At 42.2% G+C, this 17711-nt stretch overlaps 1 protein-coding gene across 5 annotated transcripts in view; it reads left to right on the forward strand.

Moving 5' to 3' along the window:
• The window catches only part of CCDC77 (coiled-coil domain containing 77), a 30622-nt gene extending 17165 nt beyond the window's left edge, over positions 1-13457 (forward strand). For all 5 annotated transcript variants that reach the window (XM_020882157.2, XM_020882158.2, XM_020882155.2 and 2 more), the window contains exons 5-12: positions 3041-3137; positions 4025-4097; positions 5544-5635; positions 6581-6729; positions 9912-10128; positions 11362-11487; positions 11575-11727; positions 12571-13457. In XM_020882157.2, the coding sequence (XP_020737816.2) occupies positions 3041-3137; positions 4025-4097; positions 5544-5635; positions 6581-6729; positions 9912-10128; positions 11362-11487; positions 11575-11727; positions 12571-12717 (1054 nt within the window). In that variant the 3' untranslated portion in view covers positions 12718-13457. The remainder of the gene's footprint in view (positions 1-3040; positions 3138-4024; positions 4098-5543; positions 5636-6580; positions 6730-9911; positions 10129-11361; positions 11488-11574; positions 11728-12570) is intronic.
• The last annotated feature ends 4254 nt before the right edge of the window (positions 13458-17711 follow it).

Consider the following 17711-nt stretch of genomic DNA (forward strand, 5'->3'; position numbering starts at 1 on the left):
CTATGTAGGGTTGCCTCCACCCCTTTGGAGCACGCATGAGGGTTCTAACCCACTTGCACTTCTTGTTTGTCCCATCTGATTTAATTTGATAGTTCAGTGGTGAACAGATCCAGGTCCCTTTGGACAGATTTGGTATTGAACAGAAGAGCTAACAAGGTCCTCAGAAAGCCTGTAGAAGTATCCTCTTGTTCACTTCACCTGAACGAGAACTGCTCTGGTCCTGTAACTTTTTGAAGGGAGTGCATTTGCTTAACCATGGCCACATGCTGTGTACCTAAGACCAGGTTCTTTGCTCTAGCAAAAGTGCTACTGCAGCTGGCACAGTCACCAAAGTCGTACCTACTTGGTAGCAGTGCATTGTTGCCTGTCTGGTTTTGCAGGATCATACTTGTGAATTAAAGGGGATTTGATGGGGACCCTCACCCTTACGTCCTTTAGTCTTGGTTTACCATTGTGGCTGGGGTGCAGAGAGGCAGTTTCAGAGGCTTCCACTTGCTTTAACACAGAAACCAAGAAAACAATTTGGAGATTTTGCCAACCGCCAATTATGTTCATTTCAATTATACATTTGGAGATGGGTTTGGATCCAGTGGACCCACTTTGAGCTGGACCGGAACCAAAATTCTGTTTGTTACCTGGTTCCTGTATGCCCTAGATAATGCTTCATGTCACTAGGTGTCAAAGTCAGTTCAGACTGTCCAGCAGTCCTTGAAATGTCTGGGTGTTTCCTTCCCCACAATGCACAATTACTTGAATAAATGGCCATAGGCCCTTGGAGGAAGGGCTGAGGGATCATGACCATGTCCTCTCGCTGTGGTCTCACCAGGTCTTACCTCTCGGAGATTCAGCTTCTTCTTTAGGTAGTAGTCTTGACAGCTGGCTGGGGTGTGGGAAGTGGGTCAGAGATTGTGAGTGTGTATAGAATGCAGCCCAGCCCTCCTCCTGCCTTTACTTTTACTTGATTGTTTAGGCTCTACCCTGTTGACCACTCACCTCTCTTGCTCCTAAGAACACTAATAGGTCTGCATATCCCAGGCTCTGAAATCTCACTGTGTTTTTTAAAGATTTTTTAATAAAGTCTTTATTGAATTTATAACATGTTACAATATTACTTCTGGTTTATGTTTTAGTTTTTTGGCTGCAAGGTATGTGGGATTTAGCTCCCTGACCAGGGATCAAACCTGCTCCCCTTGCGTTGGAAGGCGAAGTCTTAACCACTGGACCACCAGGGAAGTCCCTGGCATCTCTCTTAAAGTTTGCTTCCTTGATCCATTTGTGGTATCAACTGTCTGGGGTCAGTTTCCAGGAAAATGTACTCCACAATGGAGATTTGCTTGCAGGAGCTTTGTGGGGAGTGTGCTCAGGAGTAAATCACCACGGAGCACTCTGGAAGGTCTGAGTGGGCAGAGGCTAAGTGGCGATTCAGTGACAGCAGGCCTCAGCCCCTGCCACAGGGTGCCGTTCTGGATGGTCCTCAGATCCTGAAATGAGGTGAGAGGACTGGGCTTCCTACCCCTCAGTAGCCAGGCCCTGGGTGCAGGCTGCTCCTTGAGCATACAGTTGGGGAGACAGGCTGCCTGGACTCAGGGCAGGCCTGGAGAGAGATCCAGCTGTGAGCTGTCAGCTCCCACGTAGCTGAAGAGGCAGATTTGAACAGTATGCCCTGGTATCTGCCTTCACGCTCTTCAACCAGCTGATTGAGTTTTTTCCTGCTGGGTTCTCTGAATTCCTGAATCTAAATGCCTGATGCTCTTAAAATTAGAGCTGAAGTCTAGATAAATCCTATTTAATTTAATTTAGTGTAGTTAATTTTTTGGAGCCTATTGCTGATGCTCTCTCCTCTCTGTTGACACTTTTGATTTTCAATGTTTCAGGCATACAGCAAAGTGATTCAGTTATGCCTACATATGTGTATATACCTATAAATATACATTTATGTGTACATATATATTTACTTCTCAGATTTTTTCCCAGATAGGTTCTTACAGAATACTGAGTCGAGTCCCGGCACTACACAGTTAGGACTGCTTTATCTCTAGTGTGTGTATGTTGATCTGGCTTCCAGTTCACCCTCCCCTCTTCCCCTTTGGTAACCATAAGTTTGCTTTCTGCATCTATTAATCTGTTTCTGTTTTGTAAATAAGTTTATTTATATCATTTTTTTAGATTCTACGTATGAGTGATACCATGATATTTGTCTTTGTGTGACTTCACTAAGTATAATAATCTCCAGGTCGATCCATGTTGCCACAAATAGCATTATTTCATTCTTTTTTATGACTGAGTAACATCCCATTGTGTGTGTGTAGTGAAGTAAAGTGAAGTGAAAGTCACTCAATTGGGTCTGACTCTTTGCACCTCTATGGCCTACAGTCCATGGAATTCTCCAGGCCAGAAAACTGGAGTATTCTGGATTATATTACTGGAGTATTCCCTTCTCCAGGGGATCTTCCCAACCTAGGGATCAAACCCAGGTCTCCTGATTTGCAGGCAGATTTTTTGCCAGCTGAGCCACAAGGGAAGCCGAGAGTACTGGAGTGGGCAGTCTGTTCCTTCTCCAGCGGATCTTCCTGACCCAGGAATCGAACTGGGGTCTCCTGCAGTGCAGGTGGATTCTTTACCAGCTGAGCTGTCAGGGAAGCCCTGTGTGTATAGTATATCTTCTTTATCTGTTCACCCGTTGGTGAACACTAGCTTGCCCCCTTGTCTTGACTATTGTAAATAGTGCTTCTGTGAACATTGGGGTACATGTATCATTTTGAATTAGATAGTTTTCGTCTTTTCCAACTATATGCACAGGAGTGGGGTTGCAGGGTCATATGGTAGCTCTATTTTTAGTTTTTTAAGGAACCGCCATAATGATCTCCATAGTGGCTTCACCAGTTTACATTCCCACCAACAGTGTAGGAGGTTAATCTGATTTAATTTTAATTTGAGGTTATCATTGCTTTAAAAATAAATGAGTCAGAAGGGAGATCCTTTAAACAAACATTTACTTACTCTGGACACAATGTATGTTTATTCTCTATGAGAATTTCAGGGAGCTAGAAGACAAGAAGAAGATTCAGAATCTCTTGGCTCTTGTGGGAACAGACACTGGAGAAGTGACCTATTTTTATAAGGAGCCTCCCAACAAAGTAAGTCCTCCTCTGTATAGCAGGATAAACAAGGCTTTTACAAAATGCAGGCTGGGGTCCATAATCAGACAACTTTGGTCCTTGCTAAAGAAGCTCAAATGAGAATTAGCTACCATGGTCTCAGTTTGCTTAAGGTTTCAGAGCATTTTCTGCAATTACAAACAGGTTTGTGATTTTATTCTTTTTCTTCAAAAGCCTTGGAAAGTAGCATTGTTTACCCCATTCTGCCATTTGGAAACCTTAAGCTTAGAGGAGGAGGTGTCTTGGATGAGATTAGAGAGAGCAGCAGGAACAGACTTAGTGTGGGAGCAAGTTTCAATACGAGGTTCTTTTTAAGTCTTCATTTACACCGACTGCAAAAGTAAAGTGTGGTCTCTGTTAAAAACAAACACAGATTTCAGGAATCTAATAGAAAAGTGACAGTCTCCCATAATCCTGTACCCTAGAGAGAAAGCTTTTTTTCTACTCATATAGAAATATGTGAGATTGAGATTTCCACTTTTTCACACTATAAACAGTGCTTCAGTGAACATCTTTATACATATCCATATATGCATGCTTCAGTGTTTCTGTTACTTTCCTAAAGGACCTTGTCAAAGACCACTTTCTCTTTTTTTGGTAGATATTGCCAAGTAGTCCTGAAATTTTATTTTTCCATTTATATCACCAGCACTGGTTTTAGTCAGTGTGTATTCAGTTTGTTAGTGGGTTTTATCCAGTTTGTCTTCTCTGGTCTCCCATATGCATGGCATCCTTATATGATTGTATAAGTTTTGACTAGTTTAATTTATGAATGGTGTTTGATCTGCAGAACTAAAGCTAAAAAATGAAATACTATATTTATAAGAAGACTATTTCTGTACTTTTTGTTTTTTTTGCATCTTCAGGTCAGCATTCTCCAGAAGACTGTTCAGCCTGTAGAAGTATGTGAAAAGAATGAATCTTCAGCTCTCAGAGCAGGTACCAGCTGTATTTTTAGAAATTCTTATTGATGGAGAATTAAAAAGCACAGGGCAAATAATTAGACATTTTTTCCTACTATAAAGTGATAATAAATAGTCATAATCATGCTGCTAGTGGTCTCAGATTTTACTGAGCTTTTTTTAAAAAACCTTTGTATGATGTTTTAATAAAGTATAATAAAAAATATATTTAATTAGTATGCTTATGGTGATAAGTCATAAAATATATTTGGATAATGTGTGGAATCACAGCCTATTAATTATTCTCTCTAACCCTCAGTCTTCTTATCCTTTTCTCTTTTATTAATGGAAAGCCCAATTTTTAAAAATTGAGATATAATTGACATATAATGTTAGTTTTAAGTGTGCAAAATAGTAAATTGATATTTGTATATACTACAAAATATTCACCGTAATAAGTCTAGCTAATGCATCACTACACATGTGGAGATAAGCACTTTTGAGGTCTGCTGTTACAAAGGAAACAAAAATTCTAACTCGAAATAACATGCACCTCAGTATTCATAGCAATAGTGTTTATAATAATAATAGTCAAGATATGGAAGCAGCCCAAGTGTTCATCAGCAGATGAATGGTTAAAGAAGATGAATGGAATACTACTCAGGCATTAAAAAAAAATGAAGTCTTGCCATTTGCAGCAGTATGGATGGATTTAGAGGGCATAATGCTAAGTGAAATAAGTCAGAAAAATATTGTATGGTATCACTTTTATGTGGAATCTAAAAAATAAACTAGTGAGTATAGAACAAAAACAGACTCACAGATGTAGAGAACATACTAATGGTTACCTGCAGAGTGAAGGAAGAGAAGGGGCAGAATAAGGGTAAAGGATTAAGAGGAACAAACTACTATGTATATAAATAAGCTACAAAGATATATTGTACAGGACAAGGAATATAGCCAGTACTTCATAATAAGTGTATAATCTATAAAATTTTTGAATTGCTATGTTGTGCACATGAAACAAATATAAATTACTATACCTCAATAAAAAGAATAAATAAGCTTCTTGAATCATCTAAATCATCAAATTATGTTTAGTGCAGTTTTAGCATTGCTTGTTTTTAAAATCATTTTTTCCATTGAAAACTGGGTTAGACATCATAGCTAAATGTTCAGATTTAGTTTTTTTAATTCATTACCCTTTTTCATTAAATAAGATTTTACAAAGAAATTAGATGCAACTCCAAAGGAAAATTTAGTGTAGTTTATTCTTCAGAAAGATCCAGGTGACATCCTAACAGAATTCCATTAAGAGATACCTCTTTGCATAATTGAGCATTGTAGTTATTGTATGTTGTCATTTTTCTTCCTTTCCTTCTCTTCCATATAAAGAAAACCAAACTTCTCTGCAAAGATAATGTTGATGCTTGAAAAGCAGAAAGAAAACCTAAGTGAAGGTCTGCAGTGTTTTCTGTTTTAGATTCTAAAGGCAGCAGGAAGAAATCAGCAGGGAGAGAAAAGGAGGTCAGCACTGGGCTGCATCAGAGAGACATCCAGACCCTCGCCCTCCAGGTACGACTACAGCCGCTCTGCACACGGGCCTGGAGCAGGTCCTGTGCCCTCATTAGCGTGTGCCACATGCCTCCTGGCACATGTGTTTCCTCTGGGCATTTTGGGATTGGAAATTTGAGGTTTTTCCTAATTTCCCAGAGCTCTGTCTTTACAACCATTACTCTGTACTGCACCGTTCTAGAAGTGCTGGTGTGAACCCGCAGTCATTCAGCTTATGACCCTGCCACCAGAGTCATCACTGTCAGAACTCCCTGTGCAGTTGGCCCGGGACACGCAGAGCTGCAGCTGTCTGTCCCGAAACGGTGACCTTTAGGGGTACATCCATTTGTCTGGTGCATGTATTCCAAAGTCCAGGAGAGTAATGAGTCACCCTCTCACCATCTGGTCATCATATGTCACCTACAACCGTGATTTTTCATCTAACTGCACTCAAGTTCCTGCCCTTGTCAGAGGGCATGTTAATGTAAATGGACAGTTTCTACCTTTGGCCAGTGTCGCCATATGGGGTCAAGACAGCCTGACTCAGACAAGGAAATCACATTATACTCATTTTGCTGCACCTTTTAAATTTAAAAATGAAGAAATGAGTCTTTCTCTATGCAACTAGGAAGTCCCAAAAGGGAGACAGTCTCAAAAGCCCAGAGAGAGAGATGGTGAGAAGGTGAGCGTCTCGGAGAGGGGAGATGGGCTTGTCCAGCCTTTCTGGTGTGACATGGGTGCTCTGCTTGGTTGGATGGAGTATGCTTTTGTGTGGCCTGAGACCACATGTAAGACATAAAGAGGAGTCCAGTCAAGATTTTTCTCCTGTTTGTTTTGCTGCTGCACATCTGTTTTTTTTTTTTGTTTGTGGGATTTTTGTTTTTCTGGAGAGAGGCTCACTGTTAAAGGTGAGAAGTGAGCAAGAGTAGAGCGAAAATGGACGCCTCGCCCCTCCGGCCTGTCCAGGTGGAGGCGCTGCAGGCGCAGCTGGAGGAGCAGACCCGGCTCTCGCGGGAGCAGGTGGCAGGGCTCATGGAGGAGAGGCGGATCCGCATCGAGGAAGTGGAGATTCATCAGCAGAGAAGCCGAGACAGAATCACAGAGCTCACCAGAAGGTGAATACTCACGAGCCACACTGGACAGGTTTCACGTGTTTCCCATGTGGTTTGGAAGGTCCAGGGGTCAGGACACTCACACTCACTTTCAAGGTCGCAGGTTCGATCCCTGGTGGGGGAGCTAAGATCCTGCAAGCTGGCAGTCCTGTCCAGTAGCAGCAAGGGTCCTGGTGCTGAAGGAGCTGTCTCAGCAGTTCCGCCCCTGCCTCTCTCCCAGTTCCCTGGTGTGCTCATCTGATGCTTTTCCTACAGGACAGGGGGCTCTACACACTCCCCTCAACCCCTCTGAGGATTGTAGTCTGATCTTACCGTCCTGGAATGTCCTTTTCTCCACTGATGGGTTATCTAAGTCAGCATAACAGTCCTTTTCTCTTTTTCGACTTTACATACCTGCACCAGAAAATGGAAACTATCTGTATTGCTGTTTTTACACCATTCCTGCCTGCCTATCCCCCACTTTCTGCAGTCTGCTCTTGTTCCCTGTTTTGCTCAGCATGCCGTCTAAAGTCATCACTGAGTTCATTCGTGTCTTTCTGTGTGTCTGGGCCTCTGACCACCCCCTCTCTGAAATCCATCTCCCTTGGTTCCCGCAGCACCTGTTTTTCTTGGTTCTTTCCCATTTCACCCTCAACTGTTTGTCCACTTCCAGTGACCAGAGCTGGGCTGTAGAGACGTCTTCAATAGAGTATGTTTGAAAACCTCAAATTCACCACGACTGAAACTCAGCTTCCTCTTTCCTGACAAGCACCCCTCCCCACCTCAGACCTGCTGCTCCATTCTTTCCCATTTAGCCCAGTGCTGTCCCATCCATGTGCTTTCTCAAGTTTGGACACTCAGGGTTGTTTTCTGCTCCCTACTCTCCAATTTCTGATTCCAAACCCCGTTGTCTGTGAATCCAGAAGCCTCTCCTGTCCGTTCTCTGCCCTCTCATTCCTCCCACAATGGCTCAAGCTGTGTTCTGGTTTAAATCATTGCTGTCACCAAGCTGTGTTTGCTGTCGCCAGTCCCCTTGTGCCCTGCAGGCTTCCTCCTGTGAGTGTCTCCTGCTGCCTCGGCCCTTGGGAGTCTCGGCCCTCAGTCTCTGCTCCTCTGGCTATAGCTCACCTCATTCTTCAGCCGGACTCCTGAGGCCTTGGTTCATGCAGCACTCACGGTGCAGCAGCCCTTCAGTCACCCCTTCTCTGACCTTCCCAGGGAGGGGTGCACTTTTGCTTACATCTCTCCCCTCCATCGCCTGTGATGACCAGCGTGACTCAGTGATGGGCCTTTTCACCTTCTATTTTAATGATATCTCTTCCCCAAGGTCTTTTCCTGTGTGCAGAACAGGTGCATAATAAATAATTCTTGACCACTTGATAACCTTTATCTTACCTTTTCTATCCTGCATTAAACATCCTACGTTTTAAAATATTTTTTCACAGGAATTCCCTGGTGGTCCAGTGGTTAGGACTCGGAGCTTTCACTGCCAAGAGCCCAGCTTCAATCCCTGGTTGGGGAACTAGGATTCCATAAACCATGTGGTGCGGCCAAAAAAAATTGTGTGTGTATATGGGCTTCCCTGGTGGCTCAGATGGTAAAGAATCTGCCTCCGCATTCAGTTTCAATCTCTGGGTTGGGAAGATCCCCTGGAGTGTGTGTGTGTATATTCTTTTTCACCTTGCAATCTTCATCCTGTTGGTTTTTTTATTGCTTCGCAAACTTTTTTAGTGTCTCTTCCTGCATTCTAAAGCATGGTCACTAAACTAGACATGATACTCAAGTTGAACTCACTGACCAGTGCAGGTAGAAGATGCCCTTGGCCCCTGGCAGGCCCTGCTGCTTCCAACATCATGTCGTGTTTGCATTTGGCTGGTACCTCTCCATCTTTATTTTTGGTGTTTTGTGCTTAAGCATAGCATCTCCACTTTGTATTGGATTTGAATTGTTTTTAAGGGGACAATATTTTTAAATTGTCAGAATAAAGTATAATTTTACATCTGTCAGATTATTAATAACCTCCCTAGTTCAACGTATTCTGCAGATCTGAGCATTTGATGTGCTCCTTCCAATAGATTGGTATCCTGAGGGTGTTGAATGGCAGGAGGTCCAAGGCCGTTAATGGCTGCCTGTTAGGTGTCACTTTGAGACCATTTGCAAGAGCATGCTTTCCCTTTTTGTAACTGAGATCATAACACAAGATAAAGTAAAATAATCTGTTGGAAGCAAGAGCGGTCCTTGTGGGAACTGAGTCAGTCTTTCCCTGTTTATACAGACACACACGTACCTGAATATATTCATCTGATGACGGTTACTCTTCTGACATTATGTAGTCATTGTCCCCTTCTCCATATAGTCTATTACTCATGAGAAGAACTAAGTGGATCTCACCATCTGTGTTCAGTGGAAAACTGCAGTTTGGTATTTAATACCCTTTGTAAGCAGTGTGATCATTTGATACAGTATATTTCTAGCTGCTGATGTTAAACTGATGAGTTGCTAACTCTTAAGGAAATTTTTTTTTGAAGACAGAAACATCATTTGTCTATTACCAAATCTCAGCAGGAATCTATTTAGTACCTGTGTATGTCTAGTACCTGGTACTGTCCTTGATCTAGTGGCATCTAGCAAAAATAAGTGATAAATAAGGTTAAGAAGTGTTGCGCTGCAGCACAGGGCACAGAGTTGAAAGCACTCGGGTTTCGGAGAATGGAGGGGCCACGTGGGCTGAGGCCACTGAGCTGCCTCCACCAAGGAAGCCTGTCTCGGAAAAAGGCAGGATTTGCTCTTGGGCAGCTCGGCCCAGACAGAAGCAAAGCTGTGCTGACGTTTTAGAACTTGTGTTAACCTTCAGTCAGAACCCCATGACTTGGTTTATTGTAAAGTCTGGTGCCTTGGAAAAGTCCATACTTAGGCTGTGTGTAAATATTTCTGTGGTCCTTCTAATTATATAACCTGAAATTAGCACCTAGAAAAATACCTGTAAAGACCGGTCTATGAACCAGTGTAGATACTTTATACGTTGTTCAGTAAAACATGTAAGACTGCCAGTGATCAGATGTAGCATGTTTTTAAAGTGCTGATGGTATTTACAGAATCTACATATTACACAGTTTTTAAAGGACTGCGTCTTAGCTGTGTTTGGAGTAACTGTCACAGGTACTGGGGAAGCATCTTCATGTCCATGTCTGTACTTTCTTCCCTAGTCTCCACCACACCCAGGAGCTGCTCTACGAGAGCACCAAAGACTTTCTGCAACTCAGATTTGAAAACCAAAATAAGGAGAAGTCCTGGATGCTTGAAAAGGATCACTTGATGTCAAAGATTAAGGAATACAAGGTGCAGTGTAAGAAGAAAGAAGAGAAAGTGGGAAAAATGTGGCTAGTTCATGAGAGTCATCACAACCAAAATGAATATATTAAGGTAGTTTCCTCTATCTTACAGAATTTTTTTTTATTCTGGAATTGTTGAAAGAACTCGGAGAATTTCAAAGAACCTAAACATTGTCATATAAGATCCAGTCCAGGAAGCTGTTGTAGCAATGATCTCAAGAAATAGGTCTCAAAGAGTAGCTCTTTGTTACTGTGTTTGGGGATTTAGAACATTAAAGTGTTGACTGATCGATAGATTCATTCAACAGATATTTGTTGAAGTCCTGTAGTGGGCGGGACTCTCAGTGTACGGCAGCAGACAGGCTAAACCAGGTCTGTCTTCATGGCATTCATTCTAACAGGTGAGAAAGACCAGAAACATTAACAAATAACCAAGAATGGGTTATAGAAAAGTGGTCCTGGGAGTTCCCTGGTGGCCTAGTGGTTAAGATTTTGGGCCCTCACTGCCATGGCCCAGGTTCATTCCCTGGTCAGGGAGCTGGGATCCCACAAGCCAGGTGGTGCAGCCAAAATACATTAAATTTAGGGAGGAAAAAAAGTGGTGTTACGGAATTAGAAGGGTTCTGTGAAGATTGTATGTTGCTGTTGGAGGTCTGCTTTTGTCGAGAAGCACTGGAACACCATCTGGAGTCTGGCATTTTTGCTGAGCCCCGGAGAATGGGGCTTGCCAGGCAGACCTCGGGGAAGAGCATCAGGCAGGGGAGAGCAGGCGTGAGGGAGCATGTGGCCGTGAGGGGTGCGCACGGAGAGTGGAGGGAGGGCAGCCGTCATGCTCCTGCCAAGGGCGCGTAGCTCTGAGCGTTGTCCTGTCTTGGAAGGATTCCGTGTAAGGAAGTGACATCCAAGTTGGGATTTTTGAATCCTGGCTGCTCAATGGAACATGTGTTTTAAGTGCTGTTGATGTTTCTTTCTTTCTTTCTTTTTCAAAGAAAAACTTAAGTGTGTCCCCAAATAGGTTGTGATGTCTTATTTGGTACAATTACGAACTCCATTATCTGACTCTTCCAAGAGCCAAAAATATTTGTTTTATTTTTAAAAACTTCTAAAAATACAAAAAGGAAAAAAATAAGATTTTCCTACTCTGTACACATTAAGAAAAAAGCTAGAGGATCCTCCAGAAGTAGGTTTTCAGATGTTCTCCTTGATGTCTTGTTCCTTCACTGATTTAGCACTTCTAGAAATCCTTTCTTTCTTTACCTCAGTGCTATTTGGATTACCCAAATTAAAGAACAAAGGTGAATTTTTCTCTCCTTCTGACCCACAGTCCCTAAAGGATAAGCTCATACAAGAGAGAAGGCTGTCCAGCATGTACCAAGAGCAGTGCATTTCCCTGGAAGAAGAGCTGGCCCGGATTCGTGAGGAGGAAGGAGTGAGGAGAGAGATCTTTAAGGTGTGGGGTTCTCTGCCTGTCATGGAGGGGCAGCTGGCTAGGGGTGCCCCTTCTGCTCACAGAGGCCTTCCTGTACCCCGTGTATAGGACCGCACCAGCAAGATGGGGAGACGCCTGCAGGCCATGACTAAGCGCTACGAGGCCTTAGAGACCCGGCGTGTCTTGGAGGTAGAAGGCTTTAAGACAGACATTAAGATTCTCCGGCAAAAACTAAAAGATGTGGAGCAGATACTCTATAAGGTAATTGATCCTGCATGACCAGGAAGGAGAAGAGGTGTGGGTGAACAGACGGTACGGCGCCCCTCTGAGGGAGGCTGGGCCGTATCACCATCCTCCTGGTCTCGCTGAAATCAGTGTAAACAGGGCGGGCGTGCCAGAGGGAGACAGGACAGACTGAAGCGACTAAAGGACGATGTCAGCTCAGCACAAGTATTCATCCCTCCCAGCTCAAGGAGTGGGTTCAAAGAGCCATGTCTGTGGGGAGTCCCTGGGGGTCCCATGGTTAGGACTCAGCGTTCTCACTGCCAGAATCCGGGTTCAATCCCTCATCAGGGAACCAAGGTCCCACAAGCTGTATGGCCTGGCCAAAAGAAGAAGAAAAAAAAATTGTCTATTTTACAAATGGAGAAAGTAACTGGGTTAAAAGTACTTCTTCCCTGTGAGAGACCGCTTCACATAGAATGCGAGGTGCCTCCAGCGTCATCTTAATGAGATGTAACTGTCCATCCACACACCCTGAGCGGTCACTCTGTGCCAAGCAGGTTCATACAGAAACAAAGAGATGCTGCCTTTCATGCTTTGGCACGTTTACTAATAATGTCTATATTGGTGTCTTTTTACTCACTGTTGATTGTTGATTGTCCTCTGACTCAGGCTCCTCTCCTGTCGTGTGGGGAAGCAGTGGTCTCGAGCCTTTTCTGCCCTAACTACATTTTCCTTCTCTCAGCAAGTCTCTACACTAAGCATTGAATCTACTCTGTGAACTAAGAGTATCAGAGAAAGGAGCTGGTGTAGTTGGGTCTTCATGCCAGGTTTCTCTCCTTTGGCATCTGCCATAATCACTTCTTTTTTTTTAATCTCTAGGCCACACTCAACGCCCAGGCAAACCAGGATCTTGCCATTCTCTGTGAGGTTCGTGATAGCAATCGACTGGCACACAAGATACAGGGAGAACTGAGGAACCTCAAGTCCAAAGTGTTTGGCCTAGAGAACGAACTTAGGCTCTGCTGATGTTACATTTAAGGAATGGCACAGGTCTGGAGTAGGTCTGCTTCCTGAAATTCAAGAAGGTCATCCACTCCCAGCACAGAGTTGTCCAGAGTGTTGGTGTCCGTTGTTATGAAGACAGAGGGAAGAATCAACTTTTTTTTTTTTTTTTTGCATCCTAAGATTTATGGGTTTTGCTGTCCTGTTAACTGATTTGGGGTTTTTTTTTCTTATTATTTGATTTTTTTTTTTTTTTTTTGGTATGGATTACAACCTGAATTACTTAGAGACTTTCCCACATTATTTTGGAGTTTATAATGATAGGGGTTTTTTGTTTGTTTGTTTTTGTGTTTTTAAGAAGACAGTGACAATAAGTAAAGTGTTTATTTTTGCTGTCAGTTTGGCTGAGTGTTAAGGGAGGAATACTCCCCCCCGGGAGGTCAAGACACCCTCTAAGATTGCCTTTCTCCTGGACAGGGGGGCAAAGGCCACGGAACACAGGCCAGTCAGACATGAACTGGCCTCCGTTCTCTCAGCCCTGAGCTGAGGGGCCCTTGTTCCTTTCTGGACAGCAGTCTCAGGAAGTGTCACCAGAGGGCACCAGAGACCCTCCTCTTAAGCAGAATAATCATCTGGGAACATAAAGATGCCACTTTGGCAAGAGTAAGTGAAAAATTCAGTATTTTACCAGTACTATGTGTTTTTGTTTTTTAAATGTATATATTTTAAATTAGCTATTTTTCAATAAAACATAATTGAAAATGTTCTGTTTGAGCTTTCTATAATTTCTTGTTAAAACCACATTTATACTTTGTTGATGACTCTGTTTACTTACCTTTTCATGGTTTCTGCAGTGCTATACATTTATGAAAAGTTTCCTAAATGCATCCCTTGAGATTGTCTTGGAGGAAGCAGGAAAGAGAATATGAGATGATGGCACTAAAGTCATACCCATTTTTTTCATCTCTGTCCTTTTTTTAGCAAATAACTGTGCATCTAGGGCAAAGTAGTTGTGAACATACCTAGACAGCCTCTGAGAATTCAGTTGGTCTTGACTTAGTATGGTTTAACTATGATTTTTCCAGTAGTCATGTACAGATGTGAATGCTGGACCATAAAGAAGGCTAAGTGCCAAAGAATTGATGCTTTCAAATTATGGTTCTGGAAACTATTCTTGAAGAGTCCCTTGGACAGCACGGAGATCAAACCAGTCAATCCTAAAGGAAATCAGCCCAGAATATTCATTGGAAGGACTGATGCTGAAGCTGGAGCTCCAGTACTTGATAGGAAAAGACTTGATACAAAAAGCCTTGATACAAAAGTATCTGTACCTGATGTGAAAAGCCAACTCATTGGAAAAGACCTTGATGCTGGGATTGAGAGCAGGAGGTAAAAAGGGGGCAGCAGAGGATGGGATGGTTGGATGGCATCATTGATCCAATGGACATGACTGAGCAAACTGGAAGATAGCGAAGGACAGGGAAGTCTGGCATGCTACTCTTTATGGGGTAACAAAGAGTCAGACACGACTTAGTGGCTGAACAACAATGGCTTAGAATAGCATCATTCTAATGTACAAACGACAGAGGAAAGGACTCGGGTTTTCATATTTGTGTTAAAGAAAACTCTCAGTAGGAGATGCTGCCTTTTATTTTTTTTTCCAAAGCTGATGGTAGCAGATCAAGTGTCTTTCACTAATAAACTGAGACTGGTTCCCAGAGGGTCCAGTCCTGGGCTTTCAAGGGATGTTGGTCAGTGGGTGGTACTTCCTTTTGTCCTGACACTCAAGGCCTTGGCTGCCCGTGATTGTTGCTGTTTTGATGCTGGCAAAACAAAAAGGCTTATTAAATCACAGAATTTCAGAGTAAGAAGGAATCTCAGAGATCATGTCGAGATCCAGCATTTTTATTTTATGTGCAAATCAGGCCTGCCACCACTGACTTGAGCAATCAGTCAGTAATGTTTCTAACACCCTAGCCTCAATTCCAATGATGTTCTTCTTCGCATTAACCACACACTAAATCTCATCATCACCAAAAAGCAGTATAATGTGGTGGAAAAGCACGGGCTACAGAGAGTCACGGTCGTGGATTCTGCCATGTCTCTCTCTGGAACTCCAGGCTCTAGTCTTTTCATCTACAGAACCAAGATGAAACTACCTGCTTTAGCTGGGTGATTATAAGTATTAAGAAAGAGGAAATCTAGTACAACTTATCAATAAAAAGACAAAAAGTGGCCAAAGGGTCTGAAATGGCATTTCTCCAAGAAAATATACAAATGGCCAATAAGCACGTGGAAAGATGCTTGACATTCGTTACTGAGAGGTAGAGTAAAAAAGGAGATACCACACCCATAGGATGGCTATAATAAACAAGATAGTAAGATAAAATAGATAACTAATGAGGACCTACTGTATAGCACAGGGAACTCTCAGTACTCTGTGATGGCCTTTATGGGAAAAGAATCTAAAAAAGGGTGGATATATGTACACATACAGCTGATTCACTTTGCTATACAGCAGAAACTCACACAACATTGTAAATAATACTCCAGTTAATCAAACAGCGAGATAGGTGCTGGCAAGGGTGTGGAGAAACTGCAGGTTTCATGCATTGCTGGTGGGATTCTAGAGCGGTGCTGCCACTTAGGAAGGCAGTCTAACAGTTACTCAAAAGTTAAACACCTATCAAAGGAGGAGACGGGAGGAGGGATAAATTAGGAGTTTGGGATTAACATATGCACACTACTATATATGAAATAGATAACCAACAAGGACCTACTGTATAGCACCGAGAACTCTAATCAATATCTTATAATAACCTATATGGGAAAATAATTTGAAAATATATATATACATATATATGTATACATACATATATATGTGTGTGTGTATATGTGGAATATATATGTATATATGTATAACTGAGTCTGTGCTGTCCACCTGAGACTAACATTGTGAATCAACTTTCTTCAATAAAAGAAAGTTAAACACAGTTATGTGATCCTGCACTTTGACTCCTTAGGTATACACCCAAGATAAAGTACCCATCCACAAAAATTGTACAAAAATGTTCAAAGCAGCATTATTCATAGTAGCTAAAAAGTAAAAGTAACCCATGTCCAATTGTAATCAACTGTTATGTTTTTTGGCTTCAATTGACTTTCTATGAATTTCTCACCATTGTCATTCAGATTGCAGGGTATATTTAATACCATTCATTCCTTCATTCAGCATTTCATTTGTAGGTGCTTTGTCCTAGAAATTCTGCTGGATCTTAAGTTTGTAGAGAACACAAAAACTGCTCCAAAGGTTGGCAGGAAGGTGAGCACTGTGGGTGCCGAGGACAGGAGGCAGAGAAAGTGGCTCAAATGAGGTAATGTTTGAGCTGAATCAGCGGTGATTTTGGAGGCAGAGAACTGAGTATTTCAGATGGAAAAACAACAAGAGCAAAGGCAGGGAGAACGGAAAGTTTGGGGGGAGTGCGATGTGGGAGACAGAGGCATAGAACATAGGCCGTAAAACATAGTATGAAATTTCACTTGATACAATAATATAAATGTTACATATTTCAAAATCTTTTTCAATAATTGGAAACATTTGGTTTTGCTTAAAAATGGGAAAAAAGACCCAATAACCAAAATCAGAAGCATAGTGATACCAATTCATGCATGAAGAAAGAATTTGAAACGCAAACTCACTTTCTTAAAAATTGGGAGTGAGAAGTAACTATGATGCAATAATAAATATATGAAACATTTATTTCTTGGGAAATCTTTGAGGGTAAGCTACAGTCCAGTGTTCTTGCCTAGAGAACCCGGTGGAGAGAGGAGCCTGGTGGGCTGCTGTCCATGGGGTTGCACAGAGTCAGACATGACTGAAGCACCTTAGCAAGCAAGCAAGCAAGGTACAGTCAATATCAGGGTTTGCTGCTGTATCTACAGCAACCAAGCAAAGGATGGTCTTTAGATCTTCAGAAAAAAGCCTTATCTGCTTTGTCTTTTAAAGTTTCTCTTTTAGCTAGGTAAAAGAGTTGCTTAGGAATAAATCACTTTTAAAAATTTATTGAAATACAGTTGATTTATAATGTGTTAAATTCTACTGTACAGCAAAGTGATTCACATACATACATATATTATTTTTTAAATATTACTTATGGTTTATCAGCATATTGAATATAGTTCCCTGTGCTATATATACAATTGTTTAGTTGCTAAGTCATATCCATCTCTTTGCAACCCCATGGACTGTAGCCTGCTCAGCTACAGCCATTCATACCATGGAGTTCTCCTGGCATGAATACTGGAGTAGGTTGCCATTTCCCGCTCCATAAATCACTTTTTTATCCATGAAATTTATGTGATTTTGCCCAAGAGAAAATAGCTCTGGCTATGTTATTTTTGGTTCAGTCTTATGATTCCCACTGCTCTCCACCCACACCACACTAGGTTGGCTACCAAGATTCACCCTTAATATTTGCAACATAGCAGACGGTCCTGTCACCACTCACTGTACACAAGAACAGAAGGAAATCGACAGCTGTAGCCCTGATCCAATAGAGGAATTCAAGGCCAGGTTTCAAGGGAGACATTAGGACTGGAAAGGAAGGGGCAGGTCTGAGGACCATTCAGGAGTAGAAAGGACATCCTTTCTTTGTGATGGAGAAGGTGTGTTAGAAAAGAGTTAAGGGTAGTTCTTTTTTTGTTTGTCTAGCTACATGAGAGATCCTAGTTCCCCAACCAGGGATCAAACCCAGGCACCCTGCAGTGGAAGCACAGAGTCCTAACCACTGGGCCGCCAGGGAGTCCGGAGAGTAGTTCTCTAACTCCAAAGTTTCCGGCTTGGGGCATCATGTATATGTGACACTATTAAGTGAGATTTAGCACATATGAGAAGTAGCAGTTTTCCAGTAAACTTGAGAAAAGGGATATGGAGGTTCAAAGAGAAGTTAGGATTAAAGATAGAGATGGAGAATTATTAGCATATAGAAAATTACTGAAGTCTTGTATCTTATTGGATG

The sequence above is a fragment of the Odocoileus virginianus genome, chromosome 23, assembly GCF_023699985.2.
Source record: "Odocoileus virginianus isolate 20LAN1187 ecotype Illinois chromosome 23, Ovbor_1.2, whole genome shotgun sequence".
NCBI lineage: Eukaryota > Metazoa > Chordata > Mammalia > Artiodactyla > Cervidae > Odocoileus > Odocoileus virginianus.